The sequence below is a fragment of the Lycorma delicatula genome, chromosome 8 (genome assembly GCF_047948215.1).
Source record: "Lycorma delicatula isolate Av1 chromosome 8, ASM4794821v1, whole genome shotgun sequence".
Classification (NCBI taxonomy): domain Eukaryota; kingdom Metazoa; phylum Arthropoda; class Insecta; order Hemiptera; family Fulgoridae; genus Lycorma; species Lycorma delicatula.
The window spans coordinates 107,091,290-107,116,057 of record NC_134462.1 but is presented as its reverse complement, the minus strand read 5'-3'; the positions used below and the strand labels follow the sequence as shown (position 1 = coordinate 107,116,057).

The window sequence follows — 24,768 nt, the reverse complement described above, 5'->3', positions numbered from 1 at the left end:
GTTGAAAACCTGTTATGTTTTACAATTTATTTCTCAGCAGGGAACATTCCCTAAAATCTTGTGTAAACCACATCACATCTTGTGTTCTTCCATGTCTCTTTCAGTTTCACGGATCTTGTTATTATTGGTTTTTCGATTCTTAAAATTTGTAAATAGCCTATTTGGGTTCATTCTTTGTAGATGACCGTAGAAGGTGATTATTCTTTTTACTTTTCAAAGAAAAGTATGGTATTAGTATTACTTTAGATTGCACTGTGGGATTTGGGGGGGGGGGGGGTGAAATTTAATTTTCTTTATGTTTTGAGTTATGAGGAGTATGAAAATACCATTCATGTATAAAATTTTGTGGCTTGAAAATCTTCAAAACTATTAAATCAATTTTATTTTAATTTATATATGCTCAGGTTGTGGATGTGAGAATTTAATGAAGATTGGTTGAGTTATTCTTGAGTTACACTCAATTGTTCCAAAATTTGAAAATCTTGTGGTTTGAAAATCTCCAAAACTAAAACATCAATCTCAATGAAATTTAGATATTGTAGTAGCAGTGTATCTGAAGTTGTGCATGTGAAAATTTTATGAAGATTAGTTGAGTTGTTCTTCAGTTATGCTCAATTTAAAATCAACAAAAAACATACGACACTGCATACATGCACTTATGCAGTGATTCAAAGAGGTGAGCAAGTTTGAACTTGTTGCTTATATATAAAGTCTACTCATTAATCGAAAGTATGTAATGTTATACTCTGAAAGTCAGTGCTTTTCTCTGACTGCAAAATAATGAGGACGTTGGAAACGAAGTCGTTCTTTTTGCTCAGAGCTGTGTAAGAATTTTTCTCATTACATATTTTCTTTATGTTATTATTATGTCTTCTTTTTCATATTTGATGGGTCCTAGGACCTTTTGTGAGTATTCTTCATTGTTTTGTTTGTACTTTATTAATAAAAAGTTTGTCAGACATTCAGTTTCATATAGATCTTCTGGATGAACAAATGTAGAGTAGTGTCTTCGTTTACCATTCATTGACATTGATTTCTTTTTGTAGGTGTTGAAATGAATTGTGTTGTGATATAAATAGTCACTTATTGTTGAAAAAGATAATACTTGTATATCTCTATGAAACTAGATAACATAACTGTTTTTGTGAAACTCAACACGATATTTCAACTTACAAAAAAATCTCTAATTAAGCATTTGTTGCAATTTTAAATAAATTAAATACAGTTGACTTAAAATAAAATTAAAATATTTTCTTTTGGAAAAAATAATATTACTCTTATCAATTTGTTTTTAAATAATACTTATACTTATTAAAAAAACTCAATTTTCTGCATCTGTTTAATGTGTACATATTCTTAAATAATTTTCATAATGTCTTAAAATTGTTATTCAATGCCTTTGAATTTATATAAATGAGGGTTATTCAAACAAACCTGTGTTTGTCATGTCCATCATTTTTCAGGAAATATGCAGAACTAATCTTCTGTAGGCAGTGGTCATCTTAAGGCAGTTACTTTTATTCAGATTTGAATACTACATTATGGATACTGGTGTTCTTTGATGGTTGGGTTTTTCAATTAACCACACATTTCAGGAAATCGACCTGAAACTGAACAGAATTACACTTCATTTACATTCATACATATCATCCTCTGAAATAATACCTTATGGTGGTTCTGGAGACTAAACAGAAAAAGAAAAGGCCATCTTAACTTGCTGGCAAAAATTTTTTTTATGAAAAATAAATAAATAATTCATCTCACATGTATATTTTAAATGATAAACTATTTATTAATTAAATATTTTACTTTAAAACATGGAGATGTTTGGCTTTGCTTGGTAATAACAGACAAGTCAATTTTTGGGTGGTTTTGGGACATGTTTGATTCTGAACATGAAAAACATTACAGAAACCTGTCTTATTTTATAATTCTACAAAATCAATGTTTTTACATATAATTATAGGAAAAACAAAGTAATATTAATGGTTAACTTATATGTTTATAATTTCATTAAATATCCCCCTGCCATCTTCCAAACCATCACACAGTTGCTGTTCTTTGTCATCATCACTCTTTTTATGCATCAATTATATTAGAATATCACAATCATGCAGAATCAACACTAGATTTAACTACTAGACCAGCCATGTTGGGTGGGCTATCTTGAAATTTTAAACAGAAATGATTGAACTAAAACCTAAGTTTTATTTCCAGTTTTAACTTTCTTAATGCAAAACCTTTTTAGTTAGTAATATTATTAGGATTTTTGAAAATTCTATATAAAGAAAAAGCACCTATTTAATAAGAGTCAATCAATTCCCAGTTTTTTTTTCTTGTCCAATGTCAATGCAAAAGTTACAGTACTACTGATGTAATGATTGTCGATTTCTTTCTTAATCTTTTTTCAACTCTATCAAACACTCTATCTGCAGGTAGGAAACTGTCCTCAAAGGAAAATGTTTTGATGTCATCAATGGAACAAAAAGTTTTAAATAATATTAAATGCATAAAAATTCTTCTGTTATAATTGGTCTTGGAGCCTTTAAGGTTACCAATGAATTTTCTAATAGATTCCTTTTTGGGAACTGACCGGGTAATTTACTCTGCCCCTCCTCGACGTTCCTGTGTTTCTTCCTCATTTCTTACTATATAAGTAAGAAAGTATATAAATCCTTATTTCTTAATATATTATTAAGACGGCATGTTTTAATCAGAGTTAAACGCATAAAATATTTATTATATACAAGAATGAATTGGCTAGATTTTAATGGAAGTGAACAACCAACATGTAACTGGAGGATTTCTGTAATAATCATTTTATACATGGCCTATCTCCCTCTATGAATGATGAGACCTTGCCGATGGTGAGGGGGCTTGAGTGCTCAGTGATACAGACTAGCTGGACTGAAGGTGCAACCATATTGGAGAGGTATCTGTTAGAGCCAGACTAAGAAATGATTCCTGAAAGAGGGTAGCAGCTCTTTCAGTAGTTGTTAACGAGTGTAGGTCAGGAGGACTTAACAGCTATATCAACATCACTCAATCTTCTGAGTACTGTGCAGCTGAAAGCAATGGAAAACTACAGCTGCTTTTTTTCCAAGAAAATGTAACTCTCTGTATTTTCATATAATAAAGATGCAGGTGCCTTCCTTGGTAAAATATTTCAGAGGTAAACTAGACCCCATTCAGATCTCCGAGTGGGGACTACTAAGAAAGGGGTCACCAGGAAATTAAAAAATAACAGTCTACAAGTTGGAGCGTGGAATGTTAAAGTCTAAAAATGGTTGGTAGATTAGAAAATTTAGAGGGAAATGGATAGGTTAAATGTAGATGTAGTAGGAATTAGTGAGGTTCGATGGGAAAAGGAAAACGACTTTTGGTCAAGTGATTTTAGAATAATTTAGAATAATAACACAGCTTCAAATAAAGGGCAGGCAGGAGTAGGTTTCATAATAAACAAGAAGATAGGGAAGAGAGTAAAATATTTCAAAACGCACAATGACAGAATTATTGTAATAAGGATTAAATCAAACCTAAGCTGACAACGACTGTTAACGTCTATATGCTTATAAGTGCTCATGATGATGATGAGGTAGTGGGTATATGAAGAAATTGATGATGCAATTAAACACATAAAAGGGGATGAAAATTTAATAATAGTTGGAGATTGGAATGCAAGCATTGGAAAAGACAAGGAAGGAAATATTGTGGGTGAATATGGGGTGGTAAAAGTAATGAAAGTGGGGACCGACTTATACAGTTTTGCATGAAGTATAATTTAGTAATTGCAAACACCCAGTTTAAAAATCATAATAGAAGAATATACACATGGAAAAAGCCAGGTGATGCTGCACGGTATTGGATAGTTTATATCATTGTTAAACAAAGATTTAGAAATCAACTCATCGACTGCAAAGCTTACCCTATAGCAGACATTGACAACGACTATAATTTAGTGATAATGAAATGTAGATTGGAGTTAAAAATTCTGAAGAAAATGTGTTAGATAAATCTGTGGAATTTAGAGGAACATGATGAATAGGAAGTAAAGAAGATTTTTGAGGACATCACAAGAGATTTGAGTAAAAAAGATAAGGTAGAAAATGTTAAAAAGGAAATTCTGAAATCAGGAGAAGGGAACTTAGGCAGAACAAAGAGAACTGGTAGAAAACCTTGGATTTCAGACAATATATTGCAGCTAATGGATGAACATAGAAAATATAAGAATGCTAGTGATGAAGAAAGTAAAAGGAACTATTGACAATTAAGAAATATTATAAACAGGAATTACAAACTAGGGTGGATTAAAAAAAAGAACATTGGCAAAATAGATGGAGCATTCAGGAAAGTTAAGGAGAATTTTGTGGAACATAAATTAAAATTTAATAATGTGTTAAAGAAAGATTGTACACCGATTTATAATACGAAAGGAAAGGTCGATAGGAGGGTGGAATATATTAAAGAGTTATATGGATGAAATGAATTAGAAAATGGTGTTATAGATGAAGAAGAGGAAGCCGAAGAGGATGAAAGGGGAGAAACAATACCGAGATCTGAATTTAAGACAGCATTAAAAAATTTAAATGGCAGAATGGCTTCCGGAATAGACAGAATACCTGCAGAATTACTGCGTAGTGCAGGTGAGGAAGCGATAAGATAGATTATACAAACTGATGTGTAATATTTATGAAAAAGGGGAAGTTCCATCATATTTCAAAAAGAGTGTTATAGTCATGATACCAAAGAAAGCAGGATCAGATAAATATTAAGAATACAGAGCAATTAGTTTAACTAGTCATGCATAAAAAATCTTAACTAGAATTCTGTAGAGAAGAATTGAAAGGATAGTGGAAGAAGTGTTAAGAGAAGACCAATTTGGTTTTAGGAAAAGTATAGGGACAGGGGAAGCAATTTTAGCACTCAGATTAATAGTAGAAGGAGGATTAAAGAAAAACAAACCAACATAATTGGCATTTATAGACCAAAAAAAGGCATTCGATAATGTAGACTGCAATAAAATGTTCAGCATTTAAAATAAAATTAGGGTTCAAATACAGAGATAAATGCTAACATTTACATGAACCAAACAGCTGCAGTAATAATTGAAGAACATTAGAAAGAAGCCATAATAAAAAAGGGAGTCTGACAAAAATGTTCCCTATCAATGTTACGTTTTAATCTTTACATAGAACTAGCAATTAATGATGTTAAAGAACAATTTAGACCCAGAGTAACACTACAAGGTGAAAAGATATAAACATTTTATGATTTGCTGATATAGTAATTCTTGCTGAGAGTACAAAAGATTTAAAAGAAACAATGAATGGCATGGATGAACTACTGCATAAAAATGAACAAGAACAAAACGAAAGTATTGAAATGTAGTAGAAGTAATGTAGATGAATCACCGATTATAAAAATAGGAAAAGGAAAGATTATGGAGGTAGAAGAATTTTGCTATTTGGGAAATAGAATTACTAAAGACGGTCAAAGCAGAAGCGATATAGAATTCCAAATAGCACAGATGAAACGAGCTTTCAGTCAAAAATATAATTTGCTTACATCAAAAATTAATTTAAATATTGGAAAAACATTTTTGGAAGTATAAGGTTGGAGTGTAGCTTGATACAGAAGTGAAACTTGGATGATCGGAGTACCTGAGAAGAAAATATTAGGAACTTTTGAAATGTGGTGCTACAGGAGAATGATAAAAATCAGATGGGTGAATAAAGCGAAAAATTAAGGTGTTGCGGCAAATTGATGAAGAGAGAAGCTTTGAAAAATATAGTTAAAAGAAGAGACAGATTTACAGGCCACACATTAAGGCATCCTAGAATAATCGCTTTAATATTGGAGGGACCTATGTAGATGGGAAATATATTTGGAATATGTAAAAAAAATTGTTAGAGATGTAGGATGTAGGGGGTATAATGAAAAGAAACAACTGACACTAAGTAGAGAATCTTGGAAAACTGATCAAACCAGTCAAATGACTGAAGATAAAAAAACAAAAGCCATGTCGCTTAACATTTATAATGAAATTTATCTTGGAATCTTATTATTTGAAGTTTTATTTGCACACTTACGTAACTTATTTCTTATAATAATCCATCAGTAGGTCTTAATTTAAACAAGAAAATGTTTGTTATGTTTATACGAACTGAAGAGGTTAGAACAATGTGCACTATACCTTTTCCGTATACTTTTCTCCTTAATAGAGTTGTCATTGTTACATTTTTGAATCCCTCTTGAAATATTTTTCACAAAATCACCTTCTTCTATCATAGACACAAACACTTCAATAAGAGAGAATGACAACAGCACGCACGTGCGTTAGTTCAGGTGACCTCATACTAGCTTCCTATTGGTTGTTCGGACAAGTATACAGACTCGTTGGATTTTGATTCTTTGTCACATACAACAAATAAGTTCATTTTTCTTACTAACAGTAAAGTGCTTACTTAATATTTAAATACTTTGGACATTTTGGTTTTGTTTGGATACTCATATACAATTTTTTTTGTGATGCTTTGTTCAAGGTTTTTACAACAGTTTCTGATAATCTACACAAGCAAATGCTACGCCAATTACTTTTTTTTTTAATAAAGTACAACTATCAAATTCTAATATGAGCTTCATAATCCGTTGTAGAACTAAATTATTATTTATTAATTTATGTGGGCAAGTGATGTAACACTTTTAATTAATGAAGGTAACAGTCTACAATTTTAGAAACGAATGCATTTTGTTATATTATTACACGTGAGAATGTCAACAGTTATTTAAACAAGTGACCGACGTACGTTCAGTGATGCTGTATAGCAATGAAACCTGTTATAACAGGTTATAAATATTTAAAACTATAACAGTTGAAGAAAAAAATTACATAAATTAGTAGAAAATATTACAATAAAGTATTATTCATTTTTTAAAATTGAGGAACATATTGTAATTTTTGCTCTATTTTCATTTTGTCTTTAAATTTTTACAAAATGTTTTACAGAACTAACGGTAAGAGTCAAAAACCTTTTGTTGAATATGTTTTTGAAGTTGGTATCCCAGTTTATACTTTACCATGACTTTAGCGGGAATTGAATAGTTGAGTGTTAAGTTATATTGTTCGTAGGTTATTGTTTCGAAGATCATATCGGTATTTTATATCTATTCTAGTTTTCCTCGATGTTTAATGTTTATTATTGCAGATTTATGTGAATGTTAAATAGAAAATAAGGTTTGAAATTATGTTATTAAAATGTACAATAATATTAAAGTAAACCGTTTCTTATTTCTTAGTACCGATTGTATAAACTAATTTTGATTACTAAGCTTTGAATTTATGAAAAATGTTATTTACTAGTAGTTTATATTCAATGAGTTTTTGTTTAGATCTATGACTACGTATCATTTAGTCATGTAAGCAGAATTCGATCATTCGATTTTGAGAGAAAATGTTTATCAGTGGAAATGAAAGATCTGTAAGTTTGTGAAGTTTGTGCATTACACCAATATGACAATTTTAAGTGCTTTAAAAATCTAAACTTGTTAGTTTTGTATAAGAGTTATCAAATATTTTTAAATTGCTGAAGCAGTTGGAGTTATTTTTTTTAAACTATTAAAATAAAAGTTAATATTGTAATTCCATTTTCAGTTTAACTTTTTGTAAAATATAACACAGAATGGAGTCTTTAAAAGAATATGATGAAAAAATTAAATCTATTAAATCTTCTTTGAGTTCTGCACATTTTGAAGCTACATCATTGGAGAATATGGAAGAAAAGATCTTTTTACCTGTAGTACCAGTTTGTAGGAACATTTGTCTGGAGGTATTTAAAGCAAATATATTAAATTATAAATATTATCAATTTCTTGAACTGGTTTTAATTAATATGACTTGCAAATGTTAGTGTTTTTCCATATCATCAGTAAATTGTTTTAAACCATGAAATCAGTTTATTGAAGATCACCATGTGAAATGGTTTTCAGTACACATTAAGTATATTAAACCATTAAGAAAAATTATTGAACTAGTTCACTATTTTTTTTTTAAATTACTTAATTTAAGTTGGTGAACTAGTTATGTTCACTATTACAGAAAGTTACTCATTCTTCAGTAACAACTATTTGTATTTTTTTTTTCTAATTTTTTTTTTGTCTTCAGTCATTTGACTGGTTTGATGCAGCTCTCCAAGATTCCCTATCTAGTGCTAGTCGTTTCATTTCAGTATACCCTCTACATCCTACATCCCTAACAATTTGTTTTACATACTCCAAGCGTGGCCTGCCTACACAATTTTTCCCTTCTACCTGTCCTTCCAATATTAAAGCGACTATTCCAGGATGCCTTAGTATGTGGCCTATAAGTCTGTCTCTTCTTTTAACTATATTTTTCCAAATGCTTCTTTCTTCATCTATTTGCCGCAATACCTCTTCATTTGTCACTTTATCCACCCATCTGATTTTTAACATTCTCCTATAGCACCACATTTCAAAAGCTTCTAATCTTTTCTTCTCAGATACTCCGATTGTCCAAGTTTCACTTCCATATAAAGCGACACTCCAAACATACACTTTCAAAAATCTTTTCCTGACATTTAAATTCATTTTTGATGTAAACAAATTATATTTCTTACTGAAGGCTTGTTTAGCTTGTGCTATTCGGCATTTTATATCGCTCCTGCTTCGTCCATCTTTAGTAATTTTACTTCCCAAATAACAAAATTCTTCTACCTCCATAATCTTTTCTCCTCCTATTTTCACATTCAGTGGTCCATCTTTGTTATTTCTACTACATTTCATTACTTTTGTTTTGTTCTTGTTTATTTTCATGCAATAGTTCTTGCGTAGGACTTCATCTATGCCGTTCATTGTTTCTTCTAAATCCTTTTTACTCTCGGCTAGAATTACTATATCATCAGCAAATCGTAGCATCTTTATCTTTTCACCTTGTACTGTTACTCCGAATCTAAATTGTTCTTTAACATCATTAACTGCTAGTTCCATGTAAAGATTAAAAAGTAACGGAGATAGGGAACATCCTTGTCGGACTCCCTTTCTTATTAGGGCTTCTTTCTTATGTTCTTCAATTGTTATTGTTGCTGTTTGGTTCCTGTACATGTTAGCAATTGTTCTTCTATCTCTGTATTTGAACCCTAATTTTTTAAAAATGCTGAACATTTTATTCCAATCTATGTTATCGAAAGCCTTTTCTAGGTCTATAAACGCCAAGTATGTTGGTTTGTTTTTCTTTAATCTTTCTTCTACTATTAATCTGAGGCCTAAAATTGCTTCCCTTGTCCCTATACTTTTCCTGAAACCAAATTGGTCTTCTCCTAACACTTCTTCCACTCTCCTCTCAATTCTTCTGTATAAAATTCTAGTTAAGATTTTTGATGCATGACTAGTTAAACTAATTGTTCTATATTCTTCACATTTTTCTGCCCCTGCTTTCTTTGGTATCATAACTATAACACTTTTTTTGAAGTCTGACGGAAATTCCCCTTTTTCATATATCATAATAAATTCCCCTTTTTCTAATATCACAAAAGAAATTTCATTGAGAAATTAATTCATTGAAACATAATACTCATTTCTCTTAATTTAAATTTGGTACCTGAAATTCTTTATTAATTTAATTTTTTTAATTTTAATTACAAAAAATTAAAATTACTATTTTGATACATTACTGAACTAACTTAGTAGGCTGTTAGCACAATAAATAAATGTTTTAATTAGAGTGATGCTTAATTATGTAAGGGATGTATTCTGTATATATGTATTATGCATTCTGTTTATATGTAAGTGTTAAAAATAAGAAACTGCTCCAGCTTTTGTGCTGAAGGATCCAGGTAAAACTGCTGGAACAGCTTGCTCATATAAGTATTACAAAATATAAAACTTGCAATAAATAAATAGGTTGGAAAATAGTTGGAAGTCCATAATATTTAAAAGTTACATATATGAAATAATATTGTAAATCATATGAATTAAAAATAAAGTTGGCAAAATAAAGTAATTTAACAGCTATTATTTAGATGTTTTCTAATATCATAAAACAACTTCACCAACAGATTAATTCACTGCAACATAACATTCATTTCATTAATAAAAATTATTTCTCTTAAATTAAATTTGGTACTTTTAATTTAATCAGGATCCAAAAAATTCAGGTGTTTTATTTAAAAACCAACCATTGTTATTTTTTACTTTTGTTAAAAAGAGTGTTTAATGTAATTTTAAATACATTTATGGTAATCTATTAGAAATGACAATGATGAGTGGTTCTCTTAGGCCAAAGTACACTGTGTTGAGTGAAATTACCTCTTAAAAAAAAGTTTCGATTTCAGATAAAAGTAATAATTTGATACGAAGGTGATATTATTATTTTAGGTGTAACTTTTTCACTAAAATTTATATAAATGGATGGAAGTACTTTTAATTTACAAAATATGTGCCTGTGCGTATTTCAGACCAAACAATGACCCAAGAGTTCATTTTTATACCTTAAAAAGTGATTCTAAATTTTTTAAAGGAAACCCTAAGTATAATATTGTAATTTACAATTTGTAGGTTTCATATGAGCTTGAATCTGGAGGTAAGATGTCTAGTTATTTTCTGTCATATGTATGTTTCAACATTTAATATGTTTGTTGTTAATTTTTAAAATGATTAATTTAGTAATTTTTTGTAATTAGTACATTTCTAGCAAGTAATCTTATGCTAGCCTATAATAAAGTATTTAAACTTTGTAAGTAAAGTGAAAGGGTATAATATAATATAACATTTTCGTGACAGGTTATATTGCAATTTTAAAAAAGAATTAAAATTTTTTTTAGCATTTCATTAACATATTTGATGCAGTGATTTCATTGATCAGCAATTTATTTTATGATCAGCATTGATAGCAATTTAAAATTATCTAATATCAAATTACACAATTTCAAAATGGAATTCTTTCTTCAAAGAGTCTTTTATGAGTAATTAGCAGCACCTTCTTCAGTAGCATTACTCATGGTTATGATTGTTAATGTTATCAGTCTTAAAATCACTTTAATAATCGAACAACATTGATCAATTATATTATTTCATTTTATACTTATGCAGTTAAATAACCTATTTATTCAAAGGGAATACCATTAACTATTACTAAATACTCATTGAAATATAACTGTTGTGTTTTTTCCAGGTATTTAGAAAAATAGAGGATTTGTTGAAGAGTGATATAAAGCCACTTGAGATAAACAATAGTATTGAATCATTGCTGAAGGTATGTGATTATAAATTTTGCAGTGTATCTGTATTTTCTTATATGTACAGGTGGTTCAGGAGGAAAAGAGAATAACTTGGAACTGATTCTAGAGCTTGAAATAAAGAAAAAAGGGTACTTTTCAAGAAGATACCCGCAGCCGATCTGTAGTTAGCCAATTAACTGTAGTTAGCCAATTAGCTGTAGTTTGTTGTTAGATGGTGCCACTGAAAGGAGAAAATAAATAAATAGTACATATTTTTTCTTTTAAAATTCATAGATTGTACTGTAATATCATTAAAATAATACAATGATAATAAATAATTATTACAATGTAATAATAAAGTACAGCAATTTACATATACCATTTACTGTATAACTTAACAAGAACGTAACATGTATTTCTGTATTAAATGTGAGTTTCAATTTATGTGATTTCATTATAGGTAGAAATTTTCTGGAACTTAACACCTGCGTAAATTTAAGGTGGCACTATATAATAAATTGAATATACATGTACAGTTTATAAATAAATAAATATATATAAATAATTAAAATTATAATCTGACCAAACTTAACCTACACTCACTTGTAGTTTATTTAAGAATATAATTTTAATTTATTTTCTCCTTTCAGTGGCGCCATCTAACAAATAATATGACTGACTAACTACAGATCGGCTGTGGGCATCTTGAAAAGTACCAAAAAAAGTTCATACAAACATAATATGTCTGAAACGCTTCGTTATTGAATTATGGGTAGCAAACAATTTCACCCAGATATCAGTTTCTTGGGTGAAATGAGGTCATACTGAAATTTTTAAGGCATTTTGTAAAGGGGGTAAACTTCATTGTTTGTAATGTTTTTTTGACGTGGAATATCAAATAAAACAGGTCCCAGAACTGTTTTTCCTGTAGTTTTCATGATAAACGCAATACAGAAAAGTTCGGTGATGAAAACAAGTTTTTTAGGTTTGAGGTTCAATAATGTTGTTAAATAAATAAGATATAAGTAAATTTTATAATCAAAACTTATAGAGAATTTAAATCTGAAACAATTAATGAAATAAAATCTGTGAAAAAAAAATCAGCCTTTATTATTGAAATCAAAATGGAAGAAAACTTAACAGAAAAATGTTATGAATTTGTAAGAATTAAAAACAGCTGTTTTTAGTACAATAAATTTAGACCTTCCAATAATTATTTTTTTATTTTATTAATTTTAAAAAGCTCACGCTGGTTAATTTACACTAAATGTTTGAAAATTCCACTAATGACATCTTTTCAACTCGTTTCCGTTTTATGTCGCCAACCTAATGATCTCTTCGTATTCCTTGTTGAGGACAACTGCATTGAGTATGCGAACAATCATTTCATCACATGTGTACTTTTTGCTTGTATGCTTCATCTCCCGATGGGAGATCTTATTCTTTAAAACTTTAGGGTTGGTGTCCTCACCGCCCTAGCCTATGCAGCTTTTCTTACTAATATATACCTCGAGTTGCTTAACCTTTTACATCATTCACATACGCTACACCACAAATCCTATGCAAATTACACTCTGTGGTGATGCAACTGTAACCCAAGCTGGAAACTGCCAGCCTCCATGGCGCAAGTGGTAGCGTCTCAGCATTTCATCTGGAGATCCCGGGTTCGAATCCCGGTCAGGCATGGCATTTTCACACATGCTACAAATAATTCATCTCATCCTCTGAAGCATGCCTAACTGTGGACCTGGAGGTTTAAAAAAAAAAGCTGGAAACTATCATGCCAATGTGCGACTATGTAGAGTCATCCTATGTAGTGAGTCTCAAACGATGTTCTCAGGGCATCTGGGTGAATGCAGTTGTATCTAGCTCTAGCCTTTCTACGTGTGGGCTCTGCAGAGGTGGTACTGTTTTTCCCTGATATTCTTGGGGCCAAAATTACTAGTCTCAAAATAATTCCTATGAAGATTGGTGGTGGTCCACCAGAAAAAACCACCACACAATGTCATCTGAAAAAACCTCTCGTTCTCTGATGGGGATAAAAATTCTATTGAAGATAATGGTTTAAATGGTGATGCATCCCGTTCATAATATAAAAATATGTGATTTGTTGTCTTCAAAAGAATCAAGAAGGGGCTCCTTCAAAAAGTCTTGCCCTTCTGATCAATAAAGAAATAATGGTTCAAGTGATTCACCAAAGAATGGTAGGAAATTAAGAGATGGATTGATACTGGTCAAGACATTTTGTGATGAACAGAGTTGATCGCTCTTGCGTGTCACCAATACGGGTGATATCAACATAAGAGCGGTATGCCACAAATCCTTGAATACCAGCCACGGAGTAATCATATGCTGGTGCCTTTTGTAGATCGATGTTACTGAGATTGCTTCATTCTCAGGGTGTTATAGCGGTGAAGCGAATATGAAACGACAGAATGGAATGGAGGAACCTACTCCCTAGAAGAGAATAAAAAAGACCTGGAACCTGGTTAAACCAGACGTTTTTTGCAGCCGCTACATCAAGACAAGCTTCAGCAAGTGCGGTTAATCAACAGTGAAGATCTTGCAGTGAATTAAAACAGCTTGTTCAGATGTTATCTGAACAAGTTACTTGTACAGCTTGTTACAGCTATTATTTTAGAGCTAAGAGTACAGGCAAGAAGGGTATTTTTAGTGGAAAGACTGACACGGTTTACCAAAAACCACTTTGTCAGTACACCACCAAATAGAATTTTTGCTGCACCAACTGCGCAGCAAACTACTAAGATTCCTATGAAGAGATCTATTAAAAAATCGACGCCTGGTCTGGTATCTCGGCCTCCAAGTCTCCATCACCATCTCGAGGTCTCTTCAAAGATATGGTAGCAGGTGAAATGCCTGAAGAAGCAAAGCGCTTTCTACTTTCTAAAGGCTATAAACACCAAAATGAAAAACCAGATTATATTTGATAATCTCCAAGCAGAGTTTTATGTGTACAAGAGTAAAAGTAATATTTATGAATACAAATATTATTCATTAGAATGTCTGTGGTCTCCACTCTCACTGTGAGGATATCAAAATCCTACTAAAGGAAGAAAGTTCATTGGTATTGTGTCTTTCTTTCTTTTTTTTGTTCCTGTTTAGCCTTCGAGAATTACCGTTCAGGTATTACTTCAGAGAATGAATGAGGATGATATGTATGAGTGCAGATGATGTGTAGTCTTGTACAGTCTCAGTTCGACCATTCCTGAGATGTATGGTTATTTGAAACCCAACCACCAAAGAACACCGGTATCCACGATCTAGTATTCAAATCCATATAAAAGTAACTGTCTCTATTAGTACTTGAACACTGGAACTCTCGACTTCCTAATCAGCTGATTTGGGTAGATGCATTCACCATTAGACTAACTGGTAGATTTGGTATTGTGTCTGCAGGAAACTTATCTTCTTCTCCAAGATTAAGTGTCTTTTCATGGTTACATTTGCAAGAGATGGGACTATCAAATCTCAAATGAGTGTAGAGTGTGTGGGTATGTGTAATGTTTTCCTGAAGTAAGACATTAGCTATGTGAATTCAGTTGGCTACAAGCATCCCTGCGAAGTGAAGGTATTGGCACCACTTAAAATTAATATCTGCAATTTTTACCTTGCAACAAATTCTGGTGTCAGAGAGGATGATCTGTCCAATCTGTTACCACAGACTTTTGCTCTACCTAATAATTGGCAATTTCAACGCTCACCATTATCAGGTGCTCATCATCATGTACTTCCAGAGCTACTATAGTTGCTTGATTAAGGCAGCACTTAGATCTTCGCATGTTGATTGATGGGTTTTAAACGTTTATATCATCTTCATCAGATATATTTTCTCTACTTCCATGTCTTATTTGGCGCATGTCCAAAAACTTATGAAGTGATTACTGTCTAGTTATTAGAAATGTTGATTTATTTTAATGTTGTGTTATTGGTCAGAAATGTTGATTTGCTTCAGAGTCACCCATTCAGGTGGATGGTTAGGAAAGCGGATTGGATTGGATACAAAGATTCCTTCTATCAATATGACGGAGTTGTAGTGCTATCCACAAAGTAGCCATGTTTACAGACCTGACACTTGAAAGAAAATTTATCTCTCTCTTTTTCTGTTTAGCCTCTGGAACCACCGTAAGGAATTACTTCAGAAGATGACTGAGGATGATATGAGTAGTACGGAAATGGGGGTACGGCCGCCGGAAATGACGCCATCTAAGATGGCGGCCGTCCGCCATCTTGGAAAATGGCGGACAATATGGTGTTCGGCCATCTTGGATTGTGACGTTGGTGGCGCCGTAGACCGCAGTCTTTCCAACCTGGTTTTTTAAGACGTTCCTCGAGGATGATCCTGGTCTTCGTCTCGACGCGGACGTTCCTCGAAAAAGATCCGAGCCGTCGTAGTCGTTTGACCAGGAGGCGTCGCCCGCCCCGCTGGAGGTCTTCGTTGTGGCTCGTGCACCGGGAGGTGATGTGAGACGTACTTCGAGGATAATGCTGGTCGTCCAGGCGACGGCGTCGGCCGCTCGAGAGGTTCTCGTCGTAGATCGTGCACCGGGAGGCGGTGTTTGCGTGCGTGCGTGCGTCAGCGGAGCGACGTAGAGAGATGTTTCCCGTGCGGGATGCGGCGCTCGATTGACGAACCGTCCGGCCTACGCGTGACTCTTGAACAGGAAACAGCTGCTTATCAACTGTACGAACATGTTTTATTTTCACCCCTCACATCCGCTCGAGTCCGATTTAAACTATAAAACGGAAAAACCTGACCACACACATCCACTCAATTTTTAACAACTATTTTTTCCTTATACATATCGGTCACTCACACATACACACACACACACACATGTGTGTGTAGGTAGTTGCAGAGAATTACAACCAACGATGTTGATGCTGTAGGAGTTCGAGTGCGACTGACACGCCCTAGTAGGCCTACAAAACACTCATACAAAAGATTTAAAAATTACTCCGAACAAAAATAAAGAGACTTTTATTCTGTGTATAAAAATGTACGTAAATAAAAAATAAATGGTTGCATTTCCACACCACCCAGGAGGTAGCAACCGCGGCCCATTAAGATTTTTTTTAACGAGTGATCTCTTCCCTAGAGGTCCACAAAACACTCGACTGTATATCTTAAGAAACGTCTTCATGATACTTCTTTACAAGACCGGGATGTTATGAACGACAAATGCAGATGATGAGTTATGATAAACTCGAACAAGAAAGATAAACTCGAACAAGAAAGCACATCTATGTGAAATAAAAAAATCCCATTTAATAAAGGTAACTCTAATTTATCTATGCGATACCCGCCTTCTTGTGCAAGTTTATCATTACTAATCATCTGCGTTTGTCGTTTATAACATCACGCTCTTGTAAAGAAGTAAAGAAATAATGTTTCGCATACATAAACGTAATATTGCAAACTTGCACGCATATGTCTGTCGTACCACTCCCATTTTTTTAAAAAAAAACCTAAAATTTGTTAAACACTCTCCTCACTATTTGTAACACAATTGATAGTGAATAAATCCAATATCATATCGTGTCACGGGCCTTAGAACCATTGCATACAATAAACGTTAATAAATATAGTTTTAAAACAATAGTTAGTTACGATTTATTGTATGGGGAGTTTAAAGTGTTTTTGTTTTGTGTATGTGTGTAATTTTGTCTTATTTGTGTACTGTGTTGTAGTTCTTAAAAGGACTTTTTTAAGAAAAACTTTAAATTTAAAAAAACTTCGTTTCGATGAACGACGGGTTTCTTTATCCTCTTCTTCGTCTTTTTGTTTACGTTTCATATTCTTGTATAAAATAAATAAAAAGAAACGATATGACGTCCTCTCATATATCGATTGGTTTTAACGTAATCGGTTTCTGAATTTTCATCCGTGTCGTACGCCACCAAGAGAGGTTGGGTATCATCACCACAGTTAGAACAATCTAACCCACCGGGTTGGTCTAGTGGTGAACGCGTCTTCCCAAATCAGCTGATTTGGAAGTCGAGAGTTCCAACGTTCAAATCCCAGTAAAGCCAGCTATTTTTACACGGATTTGAATACTAGATCTTGGATACCGGTGTTCTTTGGTGGTTGGGTTTCAATTAACCACACAACTCAGGTATGGTCAAACTGAGAATGTACAAGACTACGCTTCATTCACACTCATACATATCATCCTCTCAAGTATTATCTAAACGGTAGTTACCGGAGGCTGAACAAGAAAAGAAAGTAAAAGTTGTTAGAACAATTACCTCATCGCGGGCCCTGAAGAAAAGTTCTCCGTCCGTAGAAGTTACTCTTCTTTTTTCATTTGCAACATACACTTTTACAGCGAGTACGTTGTCTTTTCTATGAGACGTATTGAGATCGTGTAACACCTTCGTATCCAAATTCATATTCGACGAATGATTTAATTTTAACGCCTTTACGTTACCATCGTCACCGTAGAATCCGGAAAATAGCACTTCTTTACTGCCAATAAGTGTGATAGCTTTATCACCACATTCAAATTCGCAATAATATTTTCGTCCGCATCCGAAATCACTATCATTATTGAAAATTATGTTCAGCAATAGGTTATCACCGTTTTTATCGAAATCGTGTTCAGATAAATCGATAACGTATACGTAACTGTTTTAATTTAAAACACATAGGCGTCAGACGTTGATCACCAACACGTACGCGCACATCTTCTCTAACAGGAACCATGATATTTACACTCTCAAAGACTAAACTACTTCACCCGGTTACACTGTTGTTATATGTTGCTCTCCACCACACCTACCGCGTTTTACTCTCTCTACCAATCAGAACGTCACCGTCTTCCCACCCCACGACGCGGGAAAAATCATCTGATATCCTGACAGCATCATTCTGAAACATTTAAAAAAAATAGAACAATGTATTAAACTCTCCTCACCATTTGCAACATAATTTGATAGTAGATAAATCTATTACCACATCATGTCGCGGGCCTGGGAACCTGCATTCAATAAATGTAATTAAATATTGTTTTCTTTCTTGCTTTCATTAAAAGAAATCATTTAAAAAAACAATAGTTGCAGTTTTTATTGAATGGGGGTTTAAAGTGTTTTTTGTTTTGTGTATGTATGTGTATTTTTTGTGTTGATTGAGTAATGTGTTGTAGTCCTTAAAAGGATTATTTACATCTTACTTGTTCACTGTAATGTTTATTCAAACACCACATGAAACATGCTTCCAATTCGCCCTTTGAACACCAGCTTCAACTTCATCTCAATGATGGCATTCAAGTCTTCAACACTTTTGGCGAATCGTTTAGGTAAAAATACCTTAAGCATTTCTTCGTCCTGACCTTGGACTGTGCAAACCATACTTTTCCCATATCGTGTGTCCACCATACTTGCGGTCAGTATGTTGTACGGTTTGTCGATTGTCAATTCGCTGACGCTCTTTGTATCCAGATTCTGGTGTACGGTCATCGTGTTTAACTGATGGACAAATTTTTTTCTGTAACCGTCAGTCAACAAAAGTAATGAAATGTAGTAGAAATAACAAAGATGGACCACTCAATGTGAAAATAGGAGGAGAAAAGATTATGCAGGTAGAAGAATTTTGTTATTTGGGAAGTAGAATTACTAAAGAAGGACGAAGCAGGAGCGATATAAAATGCCGAATAGCACAAGCGAAACGAGCCTTCAGTAAGAAATATAATTTGTTTACATCAAAAATTAATTTAAATGTCAGGAAAAGATTTTTGAAAGTATATGTTTAGAGTGTTGCTTTATATGGAAGTGAAACTTGGACAATCGGAGTATCTGAGAAGAAAAGATTAGAAGCTTTTGAAATGTGCTATAGGAGAATGTTAAAAATCAGATGGGTGGATAAAGTGACAAATGAAGAGGTATTGAGGCAAATAGATGAAGAAAGAAGCATTTGGAAAAATATAGTTAAAAGAAGAGACAGACTTATAGGCCACATACTAAGACATCCTGGAATAGTCGCTTTAATATTAGAGGGTCAGGTAGAAGGAAAAAATTGTGTAGGCAGGCCACGTTTGGAATATGTAAAACAAATTGTTAGGGATGTAGGATGTAGAGGGTATACTGAAATGAAACGACTAGCACTAGATAGGGAATCTTGGAGAGCTGCATCAAACCAGTCAAATGACTGAAGACAAAAAAAAAACCGTCAGTCATGATGACGTTTCTATTACAAGAGCTGCTGTTAGAATGATTATAGCACGGATACGAGTGGCTATTTATACTCCCGGTACATCCGCTTGTCAACGAACAAGTAAATATAAATCGTTATTATTTTCCTTATGATATCGCTAAATAACCACTCAATCATGTTTTGACCTGCTTATCTGTTCAGGTTTTAACAACTATTTTTTCCTTGTAAACAGGAAAACAGAAATAAATCGTTTTTTTTTCTTTAAAACAGGAAACGTCTATCACCAATCACATCCGCTGAAGTTTTAACAACTATTTTTTTGTGAACCGATAATATGTATAATGAAAAATAGTTGTGTAAAAATTGAGCGGATGTGTGGGCAATAGATAAGCAGGTCGAAACATGCTCGTGCGGTTGATAAGCAGAATTAACCGCACTGTGATTAGTCGGTAGGGTGTGACGCTTTTGCCCCTACCACTAACGGACGTTCAATATAGGATGCTTATCCTTTGGCCATGTTCGTCAGCTGTTCTTCAGTCGCGCGGCTTACCTCGCACTGTCAACAACTCCGCGCCGCTACGTCAACACACACACAAACACGCAGCTGCATCCACGTCCGGGTTCTTGAGAGGCGGGTTACGCCTCCCGGTGCAACAGCCACGACGATCAGGATCATCCTTTAGGTACGTCTAAATTTTTGTTCACACACACACACACACATAATATATTACATTTTCACAACTATATATATGTATTAAATTATTGAAATAATATTTCAAAGGTTGGTATCATATTTATTTAATTCAAACCGACCGCTACACAACAGCTGTTCAACAGTGCTATCAACCTTTGAAATATTACTTCAATAATTTAATACAAAATATATAACCAAGTTGGCAACACTGACAAAAAATAAATCGAGGGCAACACTGCCGGGCTACGGCGGCACGAAAGCAAGGTGTTTGTAGTCGGTCATTTCGTACGTACATTTTTTATACACAGAAAACGAAACTCTCTTTCTCTGTTCGGAGTTAATTTTATAGTATCCAACTTAATTTCTTAATCATTTACTTATGTATAAGGAAAAGTGGTTGTTAAAAATTGAGTGGATGTGTTTGGTCAATAGATAAGCAGGTGTTTTTTTGTTTTATAAGGAAAAGATTATTATTTCTGTTTATCGGAGTCGAGCGGATGTGAGGGGTGATAATAAAACATGTTCGTGTAGTTGATAAGCAGCTGTTTCCTGGAAAAATAACAATTTATTTCTGATTTCCTGTTTATAAGGAAAAAAAGAGTCATGCGTAGGCCGGACGGTTCGTCAGTCGAGCGCCGCATCCCGCACGGTAAACATCTTGTCTACGACGCTCCGCTGACGCTCGCACGCAAACACACGCGCAGAACCTTGTCATCGTCGCCTCGACGACCAGGATAATCTTCGAGGAACGTCCTAAAAACAGGTTGTAAAGACTGCGGGCTACGGCGCCATTGACGTCACAATCCAAGATGGCCGACCACTGCTATTTTGTTTGCCATTTTGGATGACGTTATTTCCGGTTGTCGTACCCCCATTTCCGTACTACTGATATGTTTGAATGTGAATGAAGTTTAGTTTTATAGTCTTAGGTCAACCATTGCTGAGATGTGTGATTAATTAAAACTTAACCTCTTAAGAACACCAGTATTGTTGATCTAGTATTCAGATCCATATAAAAGTAACTGCCTTTACTAAGACTTGAACCTTAGAAATCAGCTGATTTTCCGTGAGTTCACCATTAGACTAACCCTGTGGGTTGAATTTATTCCTCTAACATCTGGAAAGTCAAGGTGGCCTGTTGTCCCTTGGTGGGATGAAAACTGCAAAAGTGTACTGAGGGATTGTTGTAGGGCTTTACATAATTTTAATTGAAGGCCTACGACAGAATTGCTTTGCTCCTTCCAGAATGTGAGAGTTGCTTGCCGTTGTGAGTTTCAGTGTGCTAAATGAAAATCATGGCTTAATTACATCAATATCACGTCTCGGACAACTCCATTTTTGGCTGTATAGAGAAAAGTTCAGATCATGTGTGAATCATGACAGTCTCCACTTCCAGTTGGATTGGAAAACAATGGCATCCTCGTACCTAACCAATTGGTGTGATGAATATTTTTGTGTCAGTTTCCCTTACATAATCATATTGTCCTGAGTTTATGAGGTGTAAGTTGGAGGTAGAAAGTATCCCATTTGTTATTGGAGGCAAAATTAATTAATCGCACCTTTTTCTTCTGATGAGCTAAAGTATGCCAATTCTCTTGACACTTTTCCTGGAAATGGTAATATCAGGGTGTGAATGATGTCTCACCTCTTGGATACTGCATTATGACATCTTTTGTTTGTTTACAAAGTTATTTTCTGACCAGATTTTTCCAGATTCTTGGTCAGAGTATTGGTGATTCCCGCACTGATACCTGGTAAAGATAAGTCATGTTCTTTAAGTTATAATTCATGTAGTCATATTCTTTAAGTTATGTTCTATCTCCTGGACAATACGCTCTGAAAATTGATGGAACGAATTGTCTTGTGTGATACCTTGAAAGAATGTCTTAATTGTCCCTGAACAATATGCCTTTTACCAAGGTAGATCATTCATTGACCATGTAGTTGCTGTGGAATCTTATCCAAAGTGTCTTTCTATTTTGCCAATGCCTGGTTGCTGTTTTTTTCAAATGTGAAAGGCATACAATATGGTTTGGAGAAGAGGGATCCTAAATGGACTGCGAGAATTGGGAATACTGGGGCATTTAGTTGTATTCATCAAAGGTTTCCTTAGTAGCCACTCCTTTCGAGTTTGGGTTGGAACAATGGTATCTGACAACTTCACATTAGAAAACTGAATACTGCAGAGAAGTGTTCTAAGTAGTATCTTGTTTTTGTAGCCATAAATGCTATAGTAAACTACATGTGGAAACCCATTATGTGTTCATTATTTGTTGATGATTTTTCAATCTTCGTTGCTTGTAGAACTAGTTACTACCGAGAGGCTGCTCCAAAACACAGTAATTTACAGTTGTGGTGCAAAACAACTGGATTCATCTTTTCCTTGGAGAAAACAAAATTCATTTTTCCCGGTTAACAGAACATGTTGACTCAACTGTTTTTATTTGATGAACCAATTGAACCACGCAGCACAGGTTAAATTTTTAGGATTGTGGTTTGACCAACAACTGACATGGATAATGCATTTATAGGAGCTGAAGGTAAAATGTTTGAATATGCTAGACATGCTGAGAGTTTTATCTAACGTGTTGGGGAGCTGATCGAGTATGCTAATTGCGCTTCTACCAAGCTCTGATCTATTCTTGCTTGGACTATGGCTGTGCATGGCTTATTTGTATACATGAACCACTGCTCTTAGGATGCTCAATGTTGTTTATCATTCATTTATCTTGCCACATCTGTGTTGCTATAGTTGTGTTTTGTTCAAGCCTCATAGTAGGTCTTCTGGTGAACAATGGTGAGCCATCTCTTTGGTATAGACAAAACCAAATGATCTGGTCCTATGTAGCTCACATTATACTATGATGCAGTGTTCTCCAACCCACATCTTAATTGATATCAGCAACAGCTTAGTTCTGCTCCACTATGTTTCAGAATACATTACCTTTTCTTATAAAAAATGAATGTTTCTTGAATCAAAATGGCAATTATCTCCAGTTCTTATTGTTACTCAGTGTTTTCCCCCCTCCCCCCTGGCGGCCTTCTTTTGTAGATTATTGCTTTAGTCTTTATTGATATAAAAAAAAAAAACATGAATCCAGTTATCGTACAAGAAAAAAATTATAATATTGTAGAATAGTTTGAGTACTGATGCTGTAAGTTTTTACAGATGGCTCTAAATATGATAATTCTCTTTGTGCTTTTGTGGTTGGTAATAGAACATACAGGTTTGGTCTTCTGAGCATCATCAGTGTTTTTGTTACAGATCTGTGTGTTATAAATAAGGCCTTATATAATTAGCCCAACATTTCGACACTTGTCTGTTCAGTTTCCGTGAGTGCCCTGTAGGTGACTTCCAGACTGGTACAAGTGAGAGCTTCTGCTGAATCCATTGGCTATCACAAAAACTATTGTAGATACAGTTCTGAGACCTTTTTTATGAGATTTTCAGCTCAAAAAACATAAGAAACCATCAATTTTACCCGTTTTGTATTTCATTAAAAATTTCAGTATGACCTCTCTTCACCGGGGAACTAAAATTTTTTGCTAGCCTTAACTCTATAATAAAGCATTTTTGGACATATATTTGTATGTGCTTTTTTCCTTACTTCAAGCTTATTTGGGAATGATTGTAGATTTCCAAATTATTTTCCTTTCCTCTTGAATCACCTGTGTGTATATATATATATATTTTATTTTACTAAAATTATTTCATTTTAAGAATCATTCCTCTTCACTATACAAATCATATCAATCCGATCAACCTAAGTACACAATAATAAAATAAAATAGGATGACACCTACCTTATTCCATAATTTAAACAAGGGTGCTTTTGCGAGTCCCTCGCATCATCAGTTGCTCTATATAATTTATCAAATATAATTGAATTCTGTACAGTCACATAACTTTGTATAGCTAGTCCACATGGATTATTGTTGATTTTAATTTTGACTTTTTAATTTAATTTTATTAAATGACTTAATATTTTTTTATATATATGCAATTTTAATTTAAATTTAAACAAATTTTTGTATTTAAACATTTTTGGTTTTAATTTCTGTTTTGATTTTAATTTGGTAAAACATATTTTAACAATTTCAAATTTTAGATCTTATGTATAGTATAGGATTTTTAATTTAAATTTTAATGTGTAATTTGGTCCGAATATTTTTATATATATGTATGTATAAATTAATACATATATTTGTGTATTTATTGAATAATAAGGATTGTCTTGGAATAAATTTATCCACAATATTCTTTTAAGAAAAAAGAATATTGTGTATAAATCCACAAAATTTAAGAAAAAGATTGAATTTTAGAATGAAAAAGAATACAATACATAACTCACGGTGAAATTTTCAGAAGGTTCAATATGTAGAAGAATATTTTTATATATGAAGTTATGATAATCAAATAAAACTACCATTCAAAAAACTGTTTAAAAAAATGTAATTCCTGACCAACAGTTGTAAAGAAACTGTTTTTCAGTAGTCTCCTATAGTGATGTCTTCAGTATGCAACAAATCCTTGTTAGTAGTGTGATATAATGTTGAAAGTTCAGTACAAGGGTCCATCAGATATAAACCAAACTTTGTCTTCATGGCTTATGTGTGATCTTGAGCGGTCTAGGTTGGAGGGATATTACCATTAGAGATGTGTGGAAGGGAAT

At 33.4% G+C, this 24,768-nt stretch overlaps 2 protein-coding genes across 2 annotated transcripts in view; one reads left to right on the top strand and one right to left on the bottom strand.

The window, feature by feature from the left end:
• Positions 1 to 6,372, bottom strand: part of LOC142328907 (uncharacterized) — a 34,150-nt gene extending 27,778 nt beyond the window's left edge. The window contains exons 1-2 of the mRNA XM_075373050.1: positions 6,194 to 6,372; positions 1,435 to 1,610 (exon numbers count right to left, since the gene is read on the bottom strand). Coding sequence (XP_075229165.1) covers positions 1,435 to 1,456 — 22 coding nt within the window. The 5' untranslated portion in view covers positions 1,457 to 1,610; positions 6,194 to 6,372. The remainder of the gene's footprint in view (positions 1 to 1,434; positions 1,611 to 6,193) is intronic.
• Positions 1 to 24,768, top strand: part of LOC142328906 (FIGNL1-interacting regulator of recombination and mitosis-like) — a 55,842-nt gene that overhangs the window by 918 nt on the left and 30,156 nt on the right. The window contains exons 2-3 of the mRNA XM_075373046.1: positions 7,652 to 7,826; positions 11,186 to 11,266. Coding sequence (XP_075229161.1) covers positions 7,680 to 7,826; positions 11,186 to 11,266 — 228 coding nt within the window. The 5' untranslated portion in view covers positions 7,652 to 7,679. The remainder of the gene's footprint in view (positions 1 to 7,651; positions 7,827 to 11,185; positions 11,267 to 24,768) is intronic.